This window comes from Patagioenas fasciata, chromosome 3, assembly GCF_037038585.1.
Source record: "Patagioenas fasciata isolate bPatFas1 chromosome 3, bPatFas1.hap1, whole genome shotgun sequence".
In the NCBI taxonomy this organism is placed as follows: Eukaryota; Metazoa; Chordata; class Aves; order Columbiformes; family Columbidae; genus Patagioenas; species Patagioenas fasciata.
Window position 1 is genome coordinate 18109325 of NC_092522.1, and position 27027 is coordinate 18136351.

General features: G+C 42.3%; 1 protein-coding gene across 2 annotated transcripts; it reads left to right on the plus strand.

The window, feature by feature from the left end:
- The first annotated feature begins 664 nt into the window (after positions 1-664).
- LOC136099408 (lutropin-choriogonadotropic hormone receptor) lies at positions 665-26482 on the plus strand. 2 transcript variants are annotated; one of them, XM_065833588.2, is made up of 11 exons: positions 666-907; positions 7101-7172; positions 11102-11176; positions 13846-13920; positions 14418-14492; positions 14581-14658; positions 17335-17403; positions 18069-18143; positions 19333-19518; positions 22719-22799; positions 25117-26482. In XM_065833588.2, exons 1-11 carry the CDS (start codon positions 750-752, stop codon positions 26363-26365), a joined length of 2193 nt encoding a protein of 730 aa, XP_065689660.1. In that variant the 5' UTR covers positions 666-749; the 3' UTR covers positions 26366-26482. The 2 variants fall into 2 exon arrangements, with proteins under 2 accessions (XP_071661992.1, XP_065689660.1); XM_071805891.1 differs by lacking the exon at positions 11102-11176 and having other exon boundaries at positions 665-907.
- The last annotated feature ends 545 nt before the right edge of the window (positions 26483-27027 follow it).

The window sequence follows — 27027 nt, forward strand, 5'->3', positions numbered from 1 at the left end:
AGATAAGTAGTCCTGAAAACATTACTTCTTTCACGCAAAGGGTATGATTGATCATAAAGTAACAAGTCATGCACCCTGAAATGCCTCTCTTTGATCACCCAGTGGGCAATTATAATCCTTCATCAACAATACAGCAACTGTGTGTGGAGCCATAAGAGAGTGTTTGACAGGGACATTTGTATCCCAACCATTCCCATCCACTAACAAGGCTGCTGTACCAGCACAATAAGCATTTACCCTTTTAAGGGAACTGCAATATATTTTCCCACAGATACAAGCTCTAACACACTTAACAGCCAGACAAATGGGAGTTTCTAGGGCCCACACCTCCATGGTCTCAACCTCTTGTTGGCATGCACACAATGCAGTCTGATGCAGAGTTGGGTACGTGCTTTGCACTGATCCCACTGGCCAAGTTAACACTTCTAGGAATGGAGAGCCATCACTGGTGCTCCTGACCCTCCTGGGGAGCGGAGTGTGGGGACTGAGCTGTTTGCAGAGGTCATGAAAATCGACGCAAAGTTTCCACTTGCCACCTGTGGGCTTTGCAGGCAACTTTATCAATACCGGCACGCTCGGGGAGGCGGTTCCTCCGGAAAGCCCAGGGGGCCGGGGTGCGGGCGCGGCTCCCCCGCCACGGAGGGCTGCAAGCCCGCCCCGGGGCGGCGGCGGGAGGAGCTGGGGGCGCCGGCCGTGCTCCGCGGGTTGCGGGCGGGCAGAGGCGAGGGGCGAGCTGCTCCGCGCCGGCCATGGTCCCCGCGCTGCTGGCCCTCCTGCTGCTGCCGCCGCTGCTGCCGCCGCTGCTGCCCGGGGCGGGCGGACACTGCCCGCACCGCTGCGCCTGCAGCCAGGGCGCCCTGCGCTGCCCGCCGCCCCCGCACGGGGCGCTCCCCGCGCCCGCCCGCGCGTAAGTACCGCGGGGCGCATTGGCCAGAGTTGGGGGGGGGGGAACGACATGCTGTTACGTGCTCGGGGGAGCGGGCGGGGTGCCGAGGACCTCCTGCTCCGCGTCCGCTCCGCGGGTCGGGGGGAGTACGCGCACCGCGGAGCAGCGCTGCCCTTCCCGGCGCCCCGGCCGTGCGCTCTGCCGGCGCGGCGGCAGTTTTGGGGAGTCGCCCATCCCGCTGAGGGGAGAAGATGTGGTGTAGTCGGGGCTGAAGTTGTTCGCGGGTTTCGCAGCCTGACGTGCGCTGCCTGACCGTGGGGAGTCCGGCGGGAGCCCGGAGGCAGCGGTGTTCTCCTCATGAAGAAGATGCCCGTCCTTTCGGGACGTTTTCTCGATGAGCAAGGTGTTGCACTCTCAAAAGCGCCTGCTGTATGCCGCCAGCCTCGGTGACAGAAGTGCTTCGGTTGTCTGAACTTTATTCTCCTGCCGTGGCAGCACGCAAAAGCTGCCTTTCCTATTCCAAAAATAGCGCCTTGTAGTGGCCTAGGTAGCTTTAAAGAAACCTGATTAAAAGGTCGATATTTGGTCATAAAACCTCTGTCAGTTCTGGAGTTTGTTTTTTCTTTCACAAATCTGACTTTTCCCAGCATCTTCTCCCAAAGCTTATGCAATTTAAAGCCCCCTATATTAAAGCATCAGAATCCTCCTAGAAGTGCTTGTTGCCTCTTCTCAGGGTCCAACTCACTGACAAGTTAGTAGCTTATCTTTTTTCCCCTCTCTGGCAGTAAAAAAGCTGCTGTGAGTTTTCAGAGCTGTTCAGATCTCTGTGGGTTGGTTCATCATATCCTTCTGCCTAATGCTCCTCTGGGAATTAGGATTAAATTGTAACAACAGGGAATCAGAGGCTTATTCCTTTACCCCACTCCCACACCATGCTCCAAACTCATGATCTAGTAGACCAAACCAAATAGTTGATAGATGTAGGTATTCAAGTAGTGTTGTGTTGTTTAAGGGCTTTATCACAATGCTGATCTAAACAATCATGGCGTCAAAATATGGGATTAGACGACCAAGAGATAGCACAGTTGTTGTTTCTGGGATCCTTTGGTTATCTGTGGAAGAATTGAGCTGGGGTTTTCTTATTGTTCCCCTTTTGGTAACAAAGCCAGTGTTTTTAATTTTCAGCAATTTTGTTTGTAAATTTAATATGCTCTTGAAATTCCCCAGGGATGATACTATCCCTGGTCTCCTCTTTCCTTTCTCCCTAACTCAAGAATTGATAGAAGCAAGAAATACTAATTTGTAGTAGTTTAGAGCCATGTGAATCCTTCCTCCAAAGTCAGTTTTTAGAAACATCTCTATCCTGAGGTTTTTTCTCCCCATTTCCCTGTTTTTCCTTAGTGCCAGAGAAAGCAGAGCCTGTGGATGCTGGAGGGATTCTCCAGAGTTATTGCAACAAGCATGTTTCTAAACTTATGTGATTATTTTCTTTATTTTTTGGTTTACACTTTTATTTTTCTTTTTACCATCTGTCACTCTAAGCAGAAATCACATCCCAACTTCAGTGATCAGGTTAAGACAGATAATGGGCTTATGGCTGCTGCCAGTTACATTTCACTCAAATCAACAAGACTAGATTACGGGCAAAAATAAGGGAAGATTTTTTTCCCTTTCAACCTTTAATATAACATTTAAACTATACAGTTATTTACAAAGTCCAGCTATTAGGCTGGCTGTAGAAACCAGCTTTACAGTCAGAAAATAATTCAACCAAGATTCTGCAGAGAAAATATTTACACTCGGGTGTCAAAAAAATCTTTCTGTTTTTCAGTCTGCATTTACACAGGTATGTCCAGCCTCTACTTCCAGGCCACATCCAACCTGATTGATAGTGAATCTGAAACTATGCTGTTAAATTTCAGTTTCTTTGTATTTTGGGGTTTTGTGGTGTTTGTTTTTAATGGAAAACTTCATCAGACAATTACAAAGATATACTAATGAACATAGTCTCCAAACCTACAGGTGTATGTGTATTCTTACTCTATTTGAGTTATTTTTCAAGTTTATTTGCTTTCCTTTCACCTCTTCCTTTGATTTTCATACTAGTGTCTTCTTACCCACTCAGCTGTTGCTTTTTCCCTCCTCTTTACTCTTTTTCTCCCCCTCTCTTACTGTCTACCTCATACTGTTTTTCCAGCTTTGTCATTTTACTGACTTCCTCTCTTTCCGTACTTTACCAATATCTTTTCAGCAGTCTTCTTCCCCCGCACAGCTCCTTATAAGAGAGACAAAGCAAGACAAAGTTTCTTTTGTGCCTTCACAGTCACATCAGTACCTGTGTGCACCAGCGGAATGGCAGTGCAATGCTTGCAAGCGCACTAATAATTTTGGGGAGTGGGGGGAGAAGGGTTTCTGCAGTAGTGTGAGTGGCTCACAATTAATTTCAGGCATCAGGTCCAAAGCTTTGTGACAAAAGACTGAACAAGTAGACAGTTCTACCACCGCGGGCATATTTGCATCTTTGGGATATTCACCCGTCACCACCTAGCAGAAAGTACTCTTTGGCTGTTTGTGTGATATATCCAGCACCATAGTTCACATTTCAGGTAGATAATGCCTGATACACAGGGCTTTAGAACTCCATGCCAACTCTTTACGCTGCCCCCAGAAGCTGGTAAAAACTATAGGAAAATGCTGTGCTTTCAGTCTTAGTTTGAATCAGTACTCCCAGTCCTTCTGATTTAAGGCCAAGGACACCACAGAATAAGATGTTTTCCACTCCCAGCACGAATTCACCTTTGGGGCATTAGAAATATGAGTAATCCTATAAAATAGAGATACTAATATATAACAGGCAACCCAGCTACATAACACATTCATACCTATTGCTATAAGGACTGTGTTCTGTGTTTTTTTTTTTAGTTTATTATTATTATTTATCAGTTGAACTAATCGCATTTTGAAAAGGGCCAGTTCTGTGATACAGAGATTTTCTCCAGTAGTGTGAGTGGGCTTGGGCTTTGATTCTTCATGTAGAGGACTTCCAATGGTCCTGCAGTCTTCTGGTCTCCAGATCTCTCCAGAGCTCTCATGGTCCCTACGGGCCCCAATATTCGTAATAAAAGGAAGACAATCATCCCTGTCAAAAATCCACTCTATGATTTCAAAACAAAAATACAGGAAACAAATGCTAGCTGAAGAGAGGACAGTATTTCAGCTACCAAACAAGGACAGGATTTGATCAATCTACACACTGGTCCTGTCTCTCCCAATGTTCTTGGATAGCCTTACAGATACTTAGCCTGGCCATTTCAAACCTTACTGCCTAGAATTATGTACCTTGAAAACCCAGCTTGATTTACAGAAACGCTAAGGGCTGGTGAATGCCAACAAGGCTGGCTGGCTCCCCACTCCTTTCTGTCCATCCCTTCTCCAAGGATGAAAAGCTCTGCAGTTACCTGGAGCTGCGGTATTGTCAGCTGCTGAATGGCAGGAGGGAGTACAAGCATACAAGTTGTGACGTATTAACTATGAAAGAAACATTACCGTTTTTATTAAAAGTGCAAAAGTTCAGGCTTTAACTAACAACACTCTTTCAAAACAGTGTTGGTAATGTGTATTAAAGATGGATGCATCCGTCCTTTCATGAGCTACAGAAATCTGGCTAGTAGCATGGGCAGGTTAGAAGTATAAAGGCTTTGTAGCTTTGTAAAACCCAGTTTGTTCTTTCTTCTTTTTGACAAAGGCTTCCTCAGCTGTTAGAGATGAATAACTGGTCACATCTGAGTGTCACAATCTGAGTGCTCTCAGAAAGAAATCAATATTTAATTCCTGCCAGTACCTGCTTGAGTTTCATTGTGTGCTATCAAAGACATCAGTCATGTTCAATAGCACAGACTTCAACATATGAGATAAGGCCTCGCTTTACTCGGCGCTTTGGAAAAAATTAATCCTGCAACAAGCAGTTCAAAACTCTGTTAACCTAAATGCTTATATACAGAGGCTGGATTGTGCTCAGCAAGCTAAAGGGTCTTCTTCAAAACATTTTAAGTATAGAGACATCTGAATGAACACGTTTCCCTTTAAAACAGGCAAGGTTTCAGGTGCAGTGGGCAGGAACAGGGATGGGAACATTTACCTTTTTGGTGAATTTAAATGTTTCTGTCAATGTGGAAGTGTCTATGCATGCTACACCAGTATTTTGAGGATTAAGAGAGAAGGCTGATTATGCATTGCCTTTTTCCTTTGTTCTTGCTGTTTGGTGAGATGCTTAATGGGACGAGGTAATGTCAATGCAGATGAGTTCACAGTTCCAGCTATCAAGGTGAACTCATGAGAATTAAAAAACAAAAACCAATGAAGTTGAAATCCAGAATGGATTAACTGCTGTCATGCAGTTTAACTACAGTACGTGTTAAAAGTGCTGGGTCATCCCACTTAAATTTAATCGCCCAGCTGAGGTGTCTCAGCTCAGAGCACTGTTGCCAAAGGCCTTCAGCAGGTCAGTCTCAGCCATGAATTACGGGAATTTACAACTACCACACTGCTCACCGGCACATCACAGGGGGGTAGGAGGCTCTTGGGTGGAAGATTTTGATGTCATTAAAAGCCAGACCTGGTTTTACTTTTTTGCACTTTCAGGCACATTCCTTTTTTTTGTAAATGATAATACTTTTTGCAAACAGTTTCACAAAAGGCCTGGTTTATTCTGGAAGCAGACCCAGCTGATGGTGCAGTTATGAGAAGGTTCCTGCTGCCAGAGTTACAGAGCAGGAATTTCTCAGCTTCTACTTTTTATTACTTCTTGAAGTTGTTTTCTTTTTGGCTTGGAGTATTAAGCCTTACTATAGGATTATCTCTACCCTTCTGTCCCTTCAGGGGCAAATACATTTTTTCAAAACACATGATTTAATTTCATTTCAGATTTAACCAAACCTCACACGCAACACAACGTGCCAGCATCCATCTCGAGACAGGTATGACCCAATCACAGCAGCATCAAAAACATCCCTATTAGGTAGGGAAGACCTGCTATTCCCAGTTTGCTGACAGGGAGTCAACGTGCAAGGAAACTAAATGCTTTGCCCCAAATCATACAGACTATTTGGAACATAGCTAGGAATTGACTTCCAGGCTCCTTGGTACCTCTAGAATTGTAACCCCAAGACATATGTATGTGTGACAGCCTGCCATTATATTGTGTTGGCATGACATATGTGCATGCATATAAAGTATACATATATAATAAAAGTTGGAGAACATTTTTAATTGTCTTTGGATAAAGAATTATGACGATAAATTTTAAAAAAAGCAGGTTATATGAATAGCACAGACACATTTCAGTAAAAAAGCCTTGAGGGGGGTTTAAGGATGGGAAACAAATGTCTCTGACTAGATATTTGTAATTATAAAACAAAATGGAGCAATTATCTGTTTGCACAGAGATAACGTCTTGAAATATGTTAAATATTTTCCTGTGGCCTTTATCAGGGAGAGTGTGGTCATGGCTAGATAAATTGGCTGGTAAAAAGTATTCTGATTCAGATGTGGAGCAGAATAGTAAAATGCAGCACTGTCTTCCACATCGTTATTAACTTCTCATTAAAAGTAATTAAAAAATTAAAATGGAAAATATACACTTGCTTTTAATCAACCAGCCACACTGATGCAATGTATTAAAAGAGAAAACCAAAAAATTCACCATACCAGGCCTGACTCAGATCTCTTCTACACTTGTACACAGCCAGTGCATTCCCAATGAATTCAGGGTGCAACCCTGCAATGTTACAGGGATACTGCTGGGAGGAGAACATGATCCAGAGAATGCAAAGATACTGTTTTATAGAGAAAAAGCTTTACATGAAAGCCATTTTTTCTGCAGAACTAACTTTAAATAAGCCTTTATCTTCCCTTGACTGTAAATGGAGCAGACCACTTCCATGAGGTTATTATTTTATTTAATAGGTTACGATTATTATTGATTTGATGGTGATTAGTCTTAAATTTAGGCTGTTGAGGAACTGACCCGATATCCTTTGAATTCCATTTAACTGAGATGAATGGTAAGTGGATCAGGCTCCAGAGGTACAAAGAACTGCAGGTGAAATAAAATGGCTTTATGTTTTTTTGTTTTTCTGCTCACCAGAATGGTACAATCTGTAAACAAGGAAACCCTGTGCCTCACAATCCCTTCCTCCCTCTGTTCTTTTTTCAGATTATTTACTCACCTGCCTATAAAAGTGATTCCATCACATGCATTTGAAGGACTTAGAGATGCTTTCATCATGTAAGTTGACAACATTTTTCACAGGCTTTTCCTTAATTTATCACTAGAAATCTATCATAAACCTCCATCCCGAATAAAATCTTTTTACAATAATGTGGAAATGTGTTGCTAAAACATAGTATTGGTGAAAAAGACACTGGGGAAAGATAACATAGCATTTCTTTTCTTATAAACCGTATGTAAAAGATTCTCTGAAAAGATAAGACTTTCTGGAGTTGCTTAACAGATCACATAAGAAATGTGTTGGAGAGAACTGGATACAGCTTAATAACTGATGACAGGTGCTTTTGATTGGCAGAGGAGATTGATTTCTATCATAACACTTTATCTCTGCCATGATAGCTGTGGCATTCTGTGATAATACATTTATGTAGTACCCAAATAAGATATTTCTTTGGTGTTTTGCACTGAAATATAAGCTTGGCAGGGGATCAGTAGGACTGAACCCTTTTTTGGATCTTTCTGTTTAGAAGGGCTGTAATTTTGCACACTGGGTCTGCGTTGCTTCCCCTCCCTTGATTTTGTATGTATTTTATGTCAAGGACTCACACTGTGAGGCTTGTCCAACCTTTTTTTCTGTGATTCTAGCTGAAAGATGGCACATTTGAGTCTCCATTATTTGCTATTTTTTTATTCTGTCTGCATTGAGTGGTCTCTTGTCGTCGTTTAACCTGAGCTAGCAATGCAACCACAACAGCCGCTCACTCACTCCCTTCCCTCCAATACCGGAGAGAATCAAAAGGGAAGGGAGAAACTTGGATTGAGTGAAACACAGTTTAATAAAATAACAAAATACCAATGCACTACTAGATTTATATATATATATAAAATAGAAATAAAAGATACTCAAGGCAATTCCTCACAAACTGTCCACAACTGAGCAGCCAGTCCCAGGAAGCAGCGCCCTGGTCCCGAACAGAGAAGAAAAGAGGAAAAAGGCAGAAAAGCCCAGAAGCCTCTGCAAAATGGCAAAAGGCACAACTAAACGTCCCAAACCGAACTCCCCTGGCTCTAAATAAAAAAGAGCTAAGAAAGAACGTATGAGGAAAAAAACATGCCCGAGAGAGAGCAAGAGAGAGAAATGCCTGAGAGAGAAAGAGACAGAAGATGTCTACTCTCCTTAGTTATGAAGCATGATGCTAATGGGATGGAATACTCTTATTGATCAGTGTGGATGTCAGTCAAGCTCTGGCCCATCTCTGGCCCCTTTCCTCGATGCCTCACACCTGTGGGCAGAGCACTCAGAACATCCTTGGCGCTCAGACCAGAGCAATTAAAACATTAACTCTGTGCAGGGGTGTTATCTCTTGTTCTCAAACTAAGTCCAAATAATGACCATGCTGGCTATGAAAAAATAAGGGTTTCTAACTGCATGAAGAAAATTAACTCATTTTCAGTCGAACCAGCACATCTCTAAAGCACAGAGTTGATGACACACCAGTGCAATGCAGAATAGGGGAATAACCTCCTCCAGAACCTAAGAAACAGTACAAACTACACCACTTTCTTTTCAAGGTGCACTTTTTGTACTTCTCTTCACCTGTGAAGAGCACATAGTGCATCAGATATTAAAATATATATTAGATGTTACATAATTTATTTTCAAGGAAACAGAGAAAGTAGGAAGCGCTTTTGTGGTTCAGTTTTGAAGGCAAAGACTTTAAGGATGAGGGTAATGCCAATGCCTGAATAGAATCAACTGGATTAGTTTAGCTTCTAGTGCTTATTGGTTAAACAATTTTGTTCAAATTATAAACTTATGTGTTCCTGTAACTCTAGCAAATAGAAAATAAGCTAAACTCTGCTGCATGTATTCCATTGCAGTAAAGTATTACAGTACAGTCCAATGGCACTGTATTATTGCAATCACTTGCATCTTAATGATTAATGAGAATTTATCATTTTCAGACGGGAGACCAACTGAAATCTACAAAGTTTCTCCTACCTGTGTGACTTAAGGCTAAACTTTCCCAAACTGTATGCATATACTATTCTTCACAGAGAATGTTTTGTTAATTGATATTTTCTCTTCCATAAAGAGAATTTAATTTATTTGCCTGCATCCTTTAATGTATCTCTTCAAATTAACAGCATAGAAATTGATCTGTTTGTCTGAAGTAAATCTACAGAACACTTCACAATTTTATTGAGATTTAGTATTACTTTGAAAAATGCATATTTTTAAATTATAAATCTCTAAATCATCTATTTGGCAACTCAGCACCATCTGCAAATCAGATGATAAATTATTCTCACTGCCATAACTCATTCGAACACATATAAATGGGGAGCCAGTGAGCAACACGAAGGATGATGTTTCAGACCCCAGACCTGAAAGAGTCTTCAAGTTCTGTGACCAGACACTGATCCTTCCCAGCCCATGAGTCTTTAAGGATCAGGCACTCAGCAGGCCACTTGTTCTTCATCCATTTTTCTTTCGTGCAATACCAAAAATAACAATCTCACTGAATTCTGATTATGGAAAAAATAATGAATACTTCTGTAAGAAATTTATATACATTTAATATAGAATTTCTAGTGCACATCCACCTTTGCCACTACAAATGAGAAACCAATTCATTCTGGTCTAAGGGTTTTTATATCCTTGTTTTCTTGTAATTACAATTGCAATAAGATAACTCTCAGGACTATGATAACACTGGCTCTGATTCTGCAGATGCATTCCAGTTGTTTAGAAAAATATTGTTTTTCTTGACAGTGTATAATCTTAGGTTCAGTTTGTGTGCCCTTCCAGTCAATTCTGTCAAGAGAAAACACTGTTTGGAAGACTTTTACCCTATATATGCATGAATATTTACTTTCAGCAGTCAGTTTTGTGTAGCCCCATAAGTCTTAATCTAGGAAGCACTTCACAGTCATCGAATAAGTATATTTTCTTTTTCTCTATGCTCAGCATTCATTATTCTTAATACATGTGTTGAATAAGAGCATCAGTACATCAAAATCTGACAGTGCCTACAAAAACAGTCATGTTGGTTGGTGTAGTGGTGAAAAAGAGCCACTTCCTCTCAGTTTGCATGTATGGAATAAAAAAGGCATTTAAATCCAAATATTATTCATAAAGTGCACTGAATGCATATTTATGTATTTCTACATTAGTGGATTAGATGACCATCATCATGACTTAATAATAGTGTATGAAGCACCATGAACATGATCTACATCCTTACCCATGCAAATAAATTCACTAAACAACACCGATGATAAAAGCAAAAGGCTCACAGGCTTAGGCTCACTCTTTACATTGGTTCTGGCCCTGAGCCACTACCCTGCCTACAATTTTGTGGGCAAATGGAGATTGGCTGTTAGAGATACTTCCAAAGGGCTGGCATACTTCTTTGCCAAGACAGCAAAAGGCTGGTCTCTCTCAAACCCTGCTGGCATCAGCTCTCATGAGATCTTATCGCAGCCTTTCAGTACCTAAAAGGTGCCTATAAGAAAGAATTTTTAGCAGGGCCTGTTGCAATAGGACAAGGGGTGATGGTTTTAAACTAGAGGAGGGGTGATTCACACTAGACATGAGGAAGAAATGTTTTACAGTGAGGGTGGTAAAACACTGGCCCAGGTTGCCCAGAGAGGTGGTAGATGCCCCATCCCTGGAGACATTCAAGGCCAGGCTGGACGGGGCTCTGAGCAACCTGATCTAGTTGAAGATGTCCCTGATCATTGCAGAGGGTTGGACTGGATGAGCTTTGAAGGCCCCTTCCAGCCCAAAGTGTTCTATGCTTCTGTGCCTGAGGGGAAACATGAACAGACACTGCTGCCAAACAAGAACTGAAGTGGGGGTTGTGAGGGGGTAGGGGATAGGGTGAACAACTGTGTATAAAAGAAGTAAATATGAAGGTGAAAGCTGATTTCTGGTATCTTTTCCATTAATGTATTGCTTTGTGTCTGCCTTTTCATTACAGTGAAATCTCTCAGAGTGACTCCCTAGAGAGAATAGAAGCAAGTGCATTTGACAGCCTTCCCACTTTGTCTGAAATGTAAGCATCAGTTAAAGAAAAGCATCTATGTCATGATTTAGGATCATCAAAGAGTAAAGAGGGTCTCCAGAGAAGCATTCTTGGTCCAGATCTTCCTCTGTTACTTTGCTTGGCTTTGGATTAGATCTATAATGAGAAACATTTCTCTCCAAAGTCTCATATAAAATAGTGAGCACTCTGTAAGGTCTAGCCTTGGAGATCTAAATCTTGCAAAGACATCCATGTGTAGAAATCCCATTGCTTTCAGTGAGCTCCACAATGGGAGTGGAGCTCTGTGTCTACTTCTGCCAGCACTGTCGAGCCTTCTAAGCGGGGAAGTAATTTGAGATGACAACAGATGAGAAAAATCTTCCTTTTTGAAGATGCAGTTTTTAAAGGCCTACAGTATTTAAATACATCTGCTTAGTATGCATAGCTTTTCTTTTGAGCACTAAAATATCAGTCAAACAGAACATGTACCCGTTTTAAATTTGACCTGCATAGTACAGGCCTCTGAGAGAGAGAGTGAGTTAAAGCAATGACTGGGAGAATGCTCTGAAATATTTAGTGAAATTGGAAACCATAAATCTGATTCAATATCTCATTACTGCCTTTTTCGCGCAGCATGATCAGTGAGTGGCTTAAAAATAGTGCAACTGAGCGAGGACAAATCCATCTTTTTTTTTTCCCTTATACATGAACTCCATTGAAGCCAGTTACTTGCTCAGATAAGCAAGAGATAAAGATTTGTCCGCCTCAGACTGGGTCCAACTTCCACTAGAATCAGTGGTGAGTTTAGGGACAGAATAAAAGGTTTGACCAATGCATTTACCTACAGTTTATGGATAGCTTCTCATTTGCCAAAACCAAAAAGCTGAGCAAGACCATTAAAGAGCTACAGGAAACTAGCAAGAAAACCTATCTGAACCTTGAATGCTTTACAAGCATCACATTAGAAGGGTTTAGTGTCCAAAGCTGCACTGAAGGCCACTTTCAATGGATAATCAGGGCAGGTAGGTTCATTTGCATTCTTGTATTTGAACTCTTGTTGCAAATTCACAGGCTAAAAGCTTTGAATTTTGTAAAAACTGCATAGAGAGGTAGCTGGGTTATGGCTATTGAGCTTTCATGCAAACAGATAGGTTTACCAAATAGTACAACTACAAAAAGTGCTCCTTGATTAAGAGGCTCTGTCCCATTTTTTGAACACCTGCTAGCAAACAGTATATCACAGATGACAGAATCACGGAATCATTTAGGTTGGGAAAGACCCTTAAGACCATCGAGTCCAACCATAAGCCTAACACTGCCAAGTCCAGCACTAAACCATGTCTCTAAGCACCATATCTACACATCTTTTAAACAGCTCCAGGGATGGTGACTCCGCCACTTCCCTGGGCAGCCTGTTCCAGTGCTTAACAACTCTTTTAGTGAAGAAATTTTTCCTAATATCCAATCTAAATCTCCCCTGGTGTAACTTCAGGATGTTTCCTTTAGTCCTGTCACTTGTCACCTGGGAGGAGAGACCAACACCCCCCTCTCACATACCTATCTCCATCTCCCAGTTCATGCAGATCTAAGCAGGCATCTGGTACTACTAGCCACTGATCTAATGAAGACTGTGGTGTTCTAACATTTTAAACCATCTGAGGAACCGCCTCATTAATATGATGGAGACACAGGATGATGCAAAGGGATCTGATTGCAGGGCAAGGACCAGGCATGCACACAGATGCGCAGAGCTCAGGCTCCTTGCTCAGCCCCACCCCCAAGACCACCAGTTGGAGGCACCATCACCGTGATGGTAGTGGGCTTGTGCCTCAGAGGCCCTGCAGTAAAGCAGAAGCTCGCTGTGTTAGACACGCTGTGAACCCAGAACACATATAGAATCATTTTTGTTGGAAGAGACTCTTAAGATCAGAGTCCAATCATTATCCTAATTCTGGCACTAAACCCTAAGAACCTCATCCACAGATCTTTTGTAATAAACACCTCCAGGGATGGTGACTCCACCACTTCCCTGGGCAGCCTCTTCCAGTGCCTGACCACTCTTTCCGTGAAGAGATTTTTTTCCTAATATCCAATCTGAACCTCCCCTGGTGCAACTTGAGGCCATTTCCTCTTGTCCTATCACTTGCTACTTGGGAGAAGAGCCCAACCCCCTCCATGCTACAACCTCCTTTCAGGCAGTTGCAGACAGCGATCAGGTCTCCCCTCAGCCTCCTTTTCTCCAGGCTGAACAGCCCCAGTTCCCTCAGCCGCTCCTCATCAGACTTGTGCTCCAGACCCCTCACCAGCTTCGTTGCCCTTCTCTGGACTCTCTCCAGCACCTCAATGTCTTTCCTGTAGTGAGGAGCACAAAACTATACCAAGGAACCACCAGATGATGGCAAAATGCTAATTCCCACCAGTGACCAGGATATCCAAATTGTCTCAGCTCAGTGAACAAAGAGAATTCGGGAGCCATCACCTTCTGTCAGCTACCCAACAATTACAAGCCACTTTTATTACCAATTACCAACAGTGCTTCAAAATGGACTCACAGTGTATTTGCAGAAAGTTTGTGTGCAGCCGGAGAGCCTTTTGTCATGTTCTGCACTTGACTGTTCTCTGACAAGGCCAATGGCTAGCAAAATTCAGGATCCTCCCAAACGTATAACGAATACTGAAATACTTTTTCCTCATTACAGATTAATCCTGAACACAAAAAACCTGTTGCACATCGAGGACGGAGCTTTCAGAAACCTTCCAAGGCTAAAATACTTGTAAGAAAAAGTTATTTTCTGTTTTACTTTTTTTCTTTTTTCACGCATTACGGTACACTAAAAGTACGTATATCATTCACAGTACCTCTAATGGGCAGTTAACCAGTAGTGGGGTCTTTAAATAGGCAAGAAAATAAAGTAGCCCAGGCACTGGTAGTAATGGACAAACCAGTAGTCAAGTCTGCAAATTAGCTCTGTTAAGTGCTTATTTCTAGAATAAAGCTCTCAGATAGACAAGATAACATGCAAAAGGGGTAACTAAATCTCTTCTTTGTGCTTAATGTAGACGTAACATACGCTGCTTCTCCAGGGCACTGCTTGAGGATACTACAAACTTAATTTTTATAGGTCTTACAAACACAATTGGAGCCTAATCAAAAATTGAAAATTTGTCACCTTTTAATACATTGTTAAACTTGCACCTACCAAGTTGGCTTCTTGTTGCATCCACTCTGGTAATCTTTTCTCCTGTAAATAGGAATTATGCTTTTCTCTAGGAGCATTTGTAACACTGGATTAAGACTATTTCCAGACCTGACACAGATCTTCTCATTAGAAGCTCATTTTATTTTGTAAGTAGCGACCCAACCTAACCCAGCTGGGAGTCTTTCCATCTTGTTCCTGGATCACTGACAAAAATGTCTCTTTTTAATCCCAAAGGGAGCTCTGTGATAACTTGCGAATGACAACTATACCACAAAATGCTTTCCAGGGGATGAACAATGAATCGCTGACACTGTAAGTAAAACAGTCCTAGCTGCAGTTCCTTCTGTGAAGATAACACTTCAGCTTGAGGAGAGCAGCTCAACTGTTTAAAAACCTTGAAATTAAGCCCCATACAATACATGTCTGTATTATGAGTTAAATTGAAACGCTTAGGAAATAGAGAGGTGTTCTTCAGTCTGAAGAGCAGGGTATTATCCCAAAGCTAAATTCACATAGGAAAGAAAATATGAGAAGAAATCCAAATCCTCATCTTCCATGCAACACCATTTTTAAAAGTACTATCAACAGGACGTAAATTCTAAAAGCTGCGCTGGAGGCCAGGGTCTCTCTCCTTCCCTCAGTGATGCAGTTTCCTGAAAAAAATGTTTGCAGGGACCAAGCAGGTGGATACTACGGATCAGGTTCCCTCCAAAGATGAGGTACAAAGTACCAATGTTTGTTCTTACTGATTTCACTTGACTCGGATTATGTTGATTCCCATAGTCTCCCCACCAAGACTTTCCTTTTAGGGAACTGTGGATTCATTGGCACAGCCACCTGTGAGACAGGCTGGTTTGATGCCAAATGAGATGCCCCACTCAAGGGATGCAAAAAGCAGCAGAAAGCCAAAGTGAGATGTTATCTGTCAGCACAGCAAGAACCACGTGTGGATTCCACAGGACTCTTGCCTTCACAAAGACTTCTATAAAGTGCTGAAATAGGAGAAGAATCACACACAGACTGAGCCTCACTGTAGGACAGGGCTGGAATTGAGGTCTCCTGAGGTGGGATCAGCTGAGCAACAGAGGGCAGCAGCAGGCCACCTACTTTGTGTTGTAGATACAAATACCAATTTGGAGGCCAGTAAAGCCAACCTTTGCAGACCAGACTGATATTTAAAAGGCAGCACACATCCAGATGGAGAGCCTGGCCTTGAGACAAGAATGTACCAAAACCTCCTCACAAAACTCCATCAATATTTGCACCTGCAAATGAGCTGTGCACACAAGCAAGTGCTGTAGTTGACTAGATTGGGCACTACGTCAGGCTGATTTGCCAGCATCACAGTAATTTCAATAGAGATTTTTTTTGTTTTTTTTAAATGTGTTGACCAATACCTTCTGCAACCATTAGAGGAGCTGAGCATAAATGTGACTGAAGACTACTCCACTGAATGTTAAAGAGGAGCAATTGCTTAGTTTAGGGTATAATTTCATCCTATATGCCTCTTTCCTACCAGCAAGTTCTCTAAGTAACTTCAGCAAAATTACTTTTCTGTTAGTGGTGCAAGAAAATTAATGTGCAAGAGATGGAGAAAGGTCCTTAAAATTTTTACTGTAGCCCTAAAGTGTATTAAATGGGAGTCAAAATCAGTCTGGAAACAGCTAATGATAATTTTCTCCCATCCTTTTCTGATAGAGAGCTCACCACAAGAAGAAAATAACTACCTTATCAGCAGCTTCCTAATTTTAGAGCTACATGTTAACTCCACCCCATGGGGTTAACTGTAATTAGCTGAAATAATTCTGGTTATTGCAGCACAGTCTGGTGGAACACAAGTTATCCATGTATGAAGGTGTAAAGTCAACCTGAAGTAATACTGTGCGCTACAAATAGCTAATTCAGTCTTTCAAACAGTAAGTGTTTCATGTGGATGGGGAAACTGATCCTACATATCCTCATGTTTTTTTAAGGAAATCACTTATTTCAGCATTGTGCCGAGATAGATACCTTCTCGCATCAGTTGTAGCCAGGCGCTCTGGAGCCCATACTTCCAGCTTTTCTTGGGAGCACATTTCATAGCCCCAGATTCTGCTCTCCCAAAAACAAGTGAAAAAGCAACAGAGAATTTGTGTAATTTATAAACTTCACCACATTTTCCATTAGGGATTAATATTAAAGAAAAAGTACTATATACAAATGATAATATTGAAATTATATTGGAAACGTGAACTTAATATCAGAAATGGATTTTCCTCAGGGAAATCGGACTCATAGGTTAGATCTCCTAACAAAGGAGAGCTGGACCTCAAGTGCAGCAGAGCCCAGCCATCTGGTCACAGGGTGGAGAATGAAGAACTCAATGTGGCACCAAGTGTCTGTGGTGCAGCACAGGGGACAGCAAGGTTTCTGCAGCACGAACCCAGCTTAGCAGCCCTGCTTTGGAGGAGCTGGTAGCTCCCTGACCCCTGGATGATGCACAACTCACCCCTGCCTCTCTGCAAAGCTCTCTCTTGGGGTGCTGCAAGATTTGTCTGCAGAGGATCTGCAATCTACCAGCACCCTCTTGTTTTAGAGTTGCTTTCCCCCTGACACTTCTCTAGCCCTGGCAGCCTTCCATTTGCATGTGCTGAGACCACAAAGTCCAGGTCTTCTGCCTCCAGGTTGTTGTCTGCCTACTTGCAATAATGTCTTGTTTCTGGATCTCAGCCCAAGGCAGGAACAGGTGAGCTCCTCAGAGGAAGGAGGATCTGTATGTAGCAGAAGTTCTTTTCAACAGCTAAACAGGAAGGTGCTTAGGGAATTTAAGCTGCAATTTTATCTTCATTTTAGAGTTAACGTAAATCATGCAATAGTTACTTATTTATACGTGAGATCCTCTCTTCATTAAAATGAATGTAGCATTAAAAGTTTAAACCTGTAGTACCTAACATAGTCTCATCTTTTCTACATGTTTTCTCCTTGCGTGTTTTTTTTTTTAATCCCCAGGAAATTATATAAAAATGGATTTGAAGACATCCACAGCCATGCCTTCAATGGGACAAAGCTGAATCAACTGTGAGTACATTTCACCTCCTCCATATTTTTTTAAACAGTAAACAGTAGTTCAAGTACAGTCAGAGGCTCTTCCTTCAGCTTAATGGGCTGCGTCTTGCATTTTCTGATACCCATTAGAAAACTGCACATTTCAGTATCATTGCGACTCTGTTGTTAATCCTGCAGTGCTTACTGCTTTTCCTCAAATGCCATCCCTTAGAATGCTGCAGTTTTTTTATTAAAAAATCTCATAATTTTTAACAAAATTTAATACATTCTTAAACTTAGCGGCAATAGTAGAAATCTTGAAACCATAGCCCAAACCTACATTTTACATCTGGAAACATCAACAGTTTCTAGATCCCTCTCGCAGGCTCTGGGACTAGCCTCTTGGTTTAGACACAACTTTCGCTGCATTTATATATGCTGCTGGAGTGAAGGAACCAGATTGGTTCCTGGTTTAAGTCAGAAGAAACTAGAAATTATCAGAATTAAGCATAGATTACAGTGATCTGGTGGCATCAGCAGAAGGAAAGGTCTCATGAGAAACTCAAGCGCTCCCAGGCCAGATATTGCAACAACCACCACTATGGTGGGAGGAAGGATTGAAATAGACAGAAAGAAGAAAACAAAAAAGGGTTATTTTAAAATACAGATGTAAAGAGACTTAATGTTCGATTCCACAGAATCCTGAAGGACAATAAGAACCTCAGGTGGATACACGACGACGCCCTGAGAGGGGCCATAGGGCCAGATGTCCTGTAAGTACCCACTGCTCCGTTACCTGGGTTTTTAGGTGTCCCACAGGAACCTGGATGTGCTACGTGGGCTGCATCATCTCAGCAAACACAGGCTTTGAGTCTGGAAGAAAACATAATCTCTTACCCTCTGCTTATAAAATGGAAATATGTCAATGAGATGTCATGAAATTACAGGGTGGAAGGTTCAGTTTGCACCATGACAAATGTGTATCAGCCAGTTCTAGTGTTGGTATTGACCTCTGCCTCTTAGATATGTTGGCCTTTACTTTGTGTCACATCCTCCTGATTCTATTCCCGTGCCTTACGTTCTGACATTGCAAACTAACTTCTCTTTGGTAGGATGAGTATGTTTTTACAACATATTATTTTAGAATTTGGTCATAAAGCTGAACTAGCTGATTGCATACTATTAGCCGGTGCTGAATAAAACACATTATTATCATCCTCATGCTTTATTAATCAAGTACATACTGGAGGGCTGGACTGGCTGTAACTCTGTGCAATAAAACCCAGTGGGTGGTTCCATAAATAGCACTATGAGCTGCATGTGCCATTTTGTTCCTTTTATTGCTGCTTTACAGTACATGGCATTACTAATATCACTTTCACAATTGTAGCCTTTTTTCCCCCTGTTTAACAGCCTGACTCCGAAAATCCTTAGTCATGTCAATGGCCTTTCCTTACCCAACTTGAAAAACACTCCTCTAAAGTTACTCAAAGCCAAAGCGCTTAAGTTTGTCTTGGCAAAAATGATGGATTATTTTATGTGTTTTAATTAATAACCATTTAATTAAAACACCTAGAACAGCCCTTCAGAGCCAAGCAGAGAGCCATGAGGGCATCGTACTTGTTAGCTGGCTGGAGAGTCACGTTCACCCACTTTCTCTGGCCTTAAGAGCCATCCCTTGCTCCATGCTTAGTGACTTTCAAACAGAGAAGTCAGGGACATCCCCTGCAACAATGGGGTTTGGTTTCCCCAGAACGAAGCGAGCTCCTTGCCTCACTGGGGCTCCTGGGTGGCGGGAATGCTCTTACCCCACTGCTCTTGTGTTTCTGAGCTGGGCATCAGGTGCTGAAATAGCTTTGCAGATTTAGGCCTTTGTCAAAAACCGAGTTGCGGTTACCTACCATCAACGCTTCAGTGGTATTTGTATACATGTGAAAAGATAATACTTCCTTTATTTCACAGGGATGTTTCTTACACAGCGCTGGAGTCCCTGCCTAGTTATGGGCTCGAGGCCGTTCAAGTCTTAAATGCAACGTCATCTTACTCGTTAAAGAGACTGCCACCACTAGCTAAATTCAGCAATCTTCTGGAAGCTGTTCTAACATATCCCAGCCACTGCTGTGCTTTTCGAAATCTAAGGACAGAAAAGTAAGTACGAATAGCACATTATTGTATTGCAATACTTCAGAAGCTCCAAAATGGCAATGCAGTTTTATTCAGCTCACAAGGTTTGATTATCCTTATTCCAGTTACAAGGAAGCTGTGGTACATAGCAAGGCCTCACACAAAACAACAGATCTCTGCTAAAGCCAGGAAAATTACCTCCATTTATTTTAGAACTGAAATGGATCCCATTCTGTGCCAGGATCTGCCAGCAGGAACATTATTCTGAGTTTGCTTAAAGCTTATATTTTTCTCGGTATCTCAATTAAAAATCCTACTTGGAAGATAGATGTCCATCAATAGCCTTTAGCTATGTAGCTTATTTAATGCAGGTTATATGATGGCCTAGTAGAAAAGGCAGGCTTTCAATTACTCACCAAAATTAGGAAGCCTGCAGAAAGAGGTTATTTGGTTTAGTCCCTGTCGTTTCAGATAACAATAGACAGTATTGGTCTCCCCGCTATTGGAACCATGGCCTAGAGAGAGCTTTGTATCTGCTAATTCGGGGAGGTCAATCTCAGACAACGGGAACTAATTTTTCAGCATTTTTTTTTTCAAAGAAATCAACTGCTTTAGGCAGCCAAAGTAACTCCAAATGAGGTTAGTTGAGGCTATGAGGATGCCTTGCTTCCCATCTGTCTCGAAGGCTACAGAAAAGACGTACTGAGCAGTCATTTGTGGGAAGCCTGATCTGTGCAACTTGTATGCCATCACATCAGGACTGCATTGCCAAGGCAGGAGTAGATTTCAGTTCTTTAGGGTAAAATTAGGGGTGATGCTATGCTTTCTTGGCATACATCATTTTACTAAGTGGTTCCTGCTTCAGCAAGAGTAGAGTGAATATCCTACAGTCAAGGGTTTCCATTGCTACTAAACTCTGATTCTGTCCCAGATTAAGTCTCTGAGCATATTCAATGCAGAAGAAACTCTGGGACCAAAAAAAAAAGTTTTATTTATTCTGATGAAGACAACTACTTTTCTGATATTAACTTCAGGTGCTTGAGTTTGCAACATTATCATACTCTATAAAAACAGGGATGCTTTAGTTAGTCACTTTCTTATAATTGGTGACTGTTTTTTTAGTAGAAAATTTTAAAAAAGAACTGCAAATCAGGAAGCTGTGCTGCCCAACTAACTGGGGCACAGCAGGATTCAGAGCAGCGCTGGCACGTTACCCATCTGCATAGCCCCAGCTGCTGGAAAAACCCGTACAAGTCACGGGCTGTATCTTCTATGTGACCAGCTACTGCAGAGGAACAAGAGGCAGATCTCTGGCTGTTTTCCTTGTGTCAAGGGTTTAGATTGCGGGGTGACAATAAAACCCTGGCAGATGTATTGTTAACCCCCTCTCCCCCTCCACTTCACCCTTTAGCCCCCCCTCTCCCCCTTCCCACTCAGGACAGGCGATCGGGAGGGAAAGGACAGAGAGAAGAGAGTTGGAAAAATTAAAAATGTTTTACTAATGCTACTAATAAGAATAGAGAAAATAATACAAAATGTACAAAACCAATCTTGAAAGTCCCAGCAACTGCAGAGCCAGCACCCAAAGTCCTGGACTGGACTCTGCAGCCAACCGGAGCTGGATTCAGTCTCTCACTGGGCCTCAGTTCGCAGGGACGACTCGCAAAGTCCTCTCCTAATGTTGGCCATAAGCAAAAGGGAAAAAGGGATGAGATCCTTGTAATCTCCCACTTTTATATGAAGTATTCACGTGAATGGGATGTCATACTCAGTTGGTCAGTTTCTTGGTCACCAGTTTCTCGTTGCCCCTCTCGCGAGATGTCCATCCATTCGTTATCAATAACCTCGCATTCCATTGCTGTGTTTACCACAACATGTATCTGGTTCTCCAGGAAAATGCAGCTAATATGAAGGCTTTAGCTGACAGGCAAATTCACTAAAAGAGAAACCTGTTTTTTAACAAAACCAGGACACCTTGCCATCTACTGGTGACAGCAGAAGGACACAGAGACTGAGACCTCCCAAGACCTTCCCAGGTTGCACGGAAGTCTTTGTGTGGTTACGTATTCTCATGGTCACCCAGCTGCAGCCTGTTTCTGTCTCCTAGCCCATTCTTTTGCCCTGTACCCTATATACAGTCATCCCACATAGTCTTTACTGCCCCATATCTCATTCCTATGGGTGGCACACTCTGCTCAGTGAGATAGAGGGACAAGGTCTTGCATGTATCTCACTGGGCAAGCAGGGTCACTTAAGTCAGCATCACAGGCATTAGGGAAATGATAGTCCTCAGACCAAATACTCTTGAGATTTCTGGGGTACAATTGTGGTGTGCTCATTCCCTGAGTCATGTAAGAGAGCTGGAATGTGGGATTCAGTCCCCAGGACCTTCTTCCACTGGTCTGAATGGGGGAGGGATGGCAAGGGGGCAGGGGAAGCAGGTTATACCACATCTTCAAAAAAATTACAAAAAACCTGCCTATTTCTGTTGGCATCCCATTATTTATAAGCATCACATAGGGGCTTAGATTGGCATCTTAAAACCTAATTTCTCTCATTATACATAAAACTTTCTATAAGCTTCCAAGTATCTGATTCTCTTAGGAGTACACACAAGAGCGCAGTGGTTTTGCCGCTCTTTTGCTGTTGCAATGAGATCACACAAAGCCATTTCCATTCACCCTGGCAGAGTACCTGGCTCATCCTTTCAAAGCCTCAGAACCAGAGATTTTCCCAAATAGGTCATCTTTCAATTTGTACTTTTCAAATTGCTTTTCTTCCAGCATGTGAGGTCTACCTCCAGATCCCAAACAGTTTTTGAAAAGGGAGTACCAGGTGAGCTTCCCAGCTATTGTTAACATGCACTTCTCTAAAAGCAGGCATAACTGCTAACATTCATACCGGTGGAGAACCTGGCCCACTTCAATACAATATTTCACGAGGCAATAACTTTAGTTCCAACTAAAGTTATTTCACTACAAAAATACATCATAAACAATAACCAAGCTGAAACACCATCCTTTTATCCCCCCATGAGGTACTGCCCATTGCCACAGTATTTGAAGCCTTCTCCTCCCCACTTCTAGAGCTCTACGTGAATGTTCACACTACTGTGAGGCCACCTCTGGCTTACCTTATGTGTCTGTGAAGATCCCTTGCAGAGAAGATGAGAACTTGGCCAAAATCCAGACTGAAACTCAACTTTCTTTTCATCCTTCTTTCAGACAAAGTTCCTTGCTTTCTATTTTTGACAACTTCTCCAAAGTGTGCGAAAGCACCGTGAGGAAACCAACAAATGAAATAATGTAAGTACCTCTCTGCTTACAGATGCTGGAAGTAGCAAATACAGACCTTGCCCCCCTGCTGTTCATGTGGTTTTTTTCCAAAAAAGCATGTCTTTTGCTGCCGACCTAGTCGCCCTTACAAGTTGCACAGTGGCAATTTTATGGTCATTAAACCAAGATTTGTGATTTTGATGTTAAAAAGCAAAGGGGGAAAAAAACAATTTCATAAGCTTTACTCACTCCAGCTTCTCTTCTGAATTCTTGAAAGACTTTCAAAGCCATGATTAAATATTTAAGAAAGTTAACGTCCTACATGGAGGCTTTTCATGCCCTGAGATAATTGTAGTTATTTGTGTGATTCAAAGGACTGCTACTGTGGGGTTTTTTTTGCCTATAGAAAGGATAATTAGAAGTCTGTATGTCAGCAGTTTTCCATGGTAGAAATAGAGCCCCTGAGTTAGAAATTTGATGACCCCCTGCAATTGGTTTACCTCTTCTAAATCTGTCTTTCCCTATCATCACAGTTCTGTTTGACGGTGTTCAGCAGGACAGTGAGAAAGGCTAAAATCAAAATTGTTGGTGTTGGCCATGCTGGATGACACAGGCTCTAAGCCAGTATTTAAAAGAGAAGTTTGAGGCTCTGCAACTCTCCATCCCTCTAAAGCTAAAAGGGAGACCGTGGGACTTCTCTTCAGCCATGAGGTGGGGTCAGAGCATTGCAGTGTCCAGGAAAAAAAAGGTTGTGGTCACAAAATTCCAACAGCTAAAAACAACCACGTGTGATTGATTCACTGGGATGCTGACTTCCTTGGACATTATCTTGGTGGTTGATTCATGAGGTGCCCTACACTTGCTCTTTAGTTTTATTCAGCCTTGTGTAATGAAATATGTGAGAAATATGATCACACAAATCACCAGTGCCTACACCAGAGTAATCGCCTGCTTTGGATTACCATCTGTTGCACTCCTACTGTGCATTAAATAGTCTGCCCAGCCTATTGGCTCCTGAAGCTTTTTGCTTTGGTAAATCCCCATACCAGCAATTCTCCAAGCAGACATTATATTAAGCAAATGAAAGTAAGGTCATGATTCATGGGCTGAAAGGCTGCGAGCTGCAAAGTTTGGGAACCACAGCAGGAATCAGCTGAAAGTCCTGAGCTCTTATTAGAAGAAAAAAAACAGCTTGCACATGGCAGCATGTTTGCATGGCCTCACAGCAAGCCACAAACATTTTTTTATTAGTAAACAGAGTTAAATATATTCCCTGCTCTACCAGTTTAACTCAGGCAAGAAGCAGCAAGGCATACATTGGGCATATTTTCATGTACAGGGAGAAGACTTAGGATAACAGGACTGGAAAGTTATTTGCCCAATGGGAACAGCTGAAAAGCAGCTCAGCTTCATTTTCCAGTTAAGACCCTGCTCCAGAAAAATAGTTTAATGTAGATGCAGAAATTTAAGCATGTATTTAAGTTATCCCACAGCTGCCCGTTTTCTGAAGAGTTGTCCTCCATAGAGATGTTTTCCAGGTCTCACACTGCAGATTGAGTGTTTGCCCAGACACAGTTGGAATGGATATTTCTGGATAGTTCTGCAAATAGGTACCTGTTCTGGCAGGGAATCTGAAGCGACAGTGCTTGTTTATCCCCACACTACTGATGACCTGGAGATTAGAGAGGTCTGTTTTAAACATGTAGAAATATTTATAATTAGGCATTGGGTCCAGTCTAAACTTAATATATTCACACAGAGTCACAGAATGTTAGGGATTGGAAGGGGCCTCAAAAGATCATCCTAGCCACTGACATTAGTTAACTGTGCACTTCTAGTCCTCATTTTATAGTACTGTGACTATCAAATTCCTCATCGCTTCCCAAGTCATATGTAGTCTCAGGACTTTGATAATTTCATTTCCTGGGGGAGGTAAGGTTGCACAGTTAAAGTCCTTAGGTTATTTTAGTTTGGCTTCTATAACTTTCTGATAGACCTATATACATCAAGCCTATAATCCATCAATTCGAATGTTACTGCAGTTTGAACAGTGTACTAGCAGCATGAGAAAGATGGCTCGCTTCCAAAGCAATCAAGATGAAATACTTGCAAATAAGTTGTGTAAGAAAGCATTTCTGTGGATGTGATTATGACCTCTGCTGCTCCCCAAGGCTGCTACCCAAACAAAAAGCATCCTTAGAAAACTTCATGATATGTCAACACCCTGTAGAAACACATGTAGGAACTAATTGTTTTAAAACAAGTGTTATCTGTTGTATTTTACAAAAGAGTGTGAGCAGCCTGTAACAAATAGTTCACTTCTATTTGTGGGGTTTTTTTTAAATAGTTACAGAGATTACTCTTACAACACATCGCTGTGGTCAGCAGAAAAGAGCATTTACCCGTTTGCAACAGATGAAGAAACCTCTCCTTATAGCTACTCAGCCATTTTCGATGACAGTGAAATGACCGGCTTTGACTTCGAGTATGACTTTTGTCAACCTAAAATACTCACGTGCACTCCGGAACCAGATGCATTTAATCCCTGCGAAGACATCCTGGGATACAGCTTTCTCAGAGTCCTGATCTGGTTTATAAACATCCTTGCCATTGCTGGCAATTTCACCGTACTCCTCGTTCTCATAACGAGCCATTACAAGCTCACCGTTCCTCGCTTCCTTATGTGCAACCTCTCCTTTGCCGATTTTTGCATGGGACTTTACCTGCTGCTCATTGCTTCTGTCGACGCCCAGACGAGCGGCCAGTACTACAATCACGCCATAGACTGGCAGACGGGCAGCGGCTGCAGCACTGCCGGCTTTTTCACCGTCTTTGCCAGCGAGCTCTCGGTGTACACGCTGACGGTGATCACTATCGAGAGGTGGCACACCATCACCTACGCCATGCAGCTGGATCGGAAGCTGCGGCTGCGGCACGCCGTGCCGATCATGCTCGGCGGCTGGGTCTTCTCCATTTTCATAGCAGCGCTGCCTCTCCTCGGGGTCAGCAGTTACATGAAGGTCAGCATTTGTTTACCCATGGATATCGAAACGAGTATTTCCCAAGCCTACATATTGCTGATCTTAGTGCTCAACGTTGTCGCCTTCATTGTCATTTGTGCTTGCTACATTAAGATTTACATAGCTGTTCAGAACCCAGAGCTTGTAGCTGCCAATAAAGATACCAAGGTCGCCAAGAGAATGGCAATACTGATCTTCACGGATTTTACCTGCATGGCCCCCATCTCCTTTTTCGCCATATCCGCTGCCTTTAAAGTACCTCTCATCACAGTGACAAACTCCAAGATTTTGCTGGTTTTGTTTTACCCTGTCAACTCCTGCGCAAATCCATTTCTCTACGCGATTTTCACCAAAGCATTCCGAAGGGATTTCTTTCTGCTGATGAGCAAGCTTGGTTGCTGTAAGAGCCGAGCAGAGCTTTACAGGATGAACTATTTCTCTGCTTATACCTCCAACTGCAAGAACGGCAGCTCAGCCCCAGGCCCCAGCAAAGCCTCACAAGTGCTGCTGCTCTTGTCGGCGTTAGAGAAGCCGTATCCTGCAGTACGGGACAAGACACCTTGCAATGAAAATTAAACCAGAGCACCAATAGATGCAGCACTTTGCAAGGCCAGCTGCAATTATTCTAGTGACTAGGAATTATTTTACAATATCTTGAACATTTCACAATAAATAAAAATGCCAATCAATCCTTCTTATGCAATGTAACTGTTCCAAGGTCCGAAGTGGTATTTCCCCTTTCTTCTTTTGTGATGAGAGGCAAAACTCCTCTTTGGGGGGAAACTAGTGGAGCCCAGTAGTAGTCAAGGTGCTCTTGAAGTTAACAGGTACTGCAGTGATTGCAATCTGGCTCCTTTCTCTCCAAATCTGCCTCCCTGGGGTATTTAAAGCCTGTCTGCTACCTTTCCTGCTCTCTTTTTCCACTCTTGTCAGCTGCACTGGCACCGCTGGGTTAAGGAAAGTGGCACTAAACTAGATGCCTCCCTTCATTTCATCAACAGAAACTTCCAATTACACAGCAACCTACACTTCGTTAAAGAACAGTGTTCGAGCATTAGGTTATAAAGATATCACCAAGGAGAAAAGTTGACCTGCCAAACATTTGTTACTAGCAATTTCAAAATTTACATTACATCTCAGTCTGAGCTGGTAGGTAATTTACTTTAAAAAAATTAACCCATACACAACCACATACGATCTGGAAATCACAAGAGATGCAACAGCTATAAAACCCCACC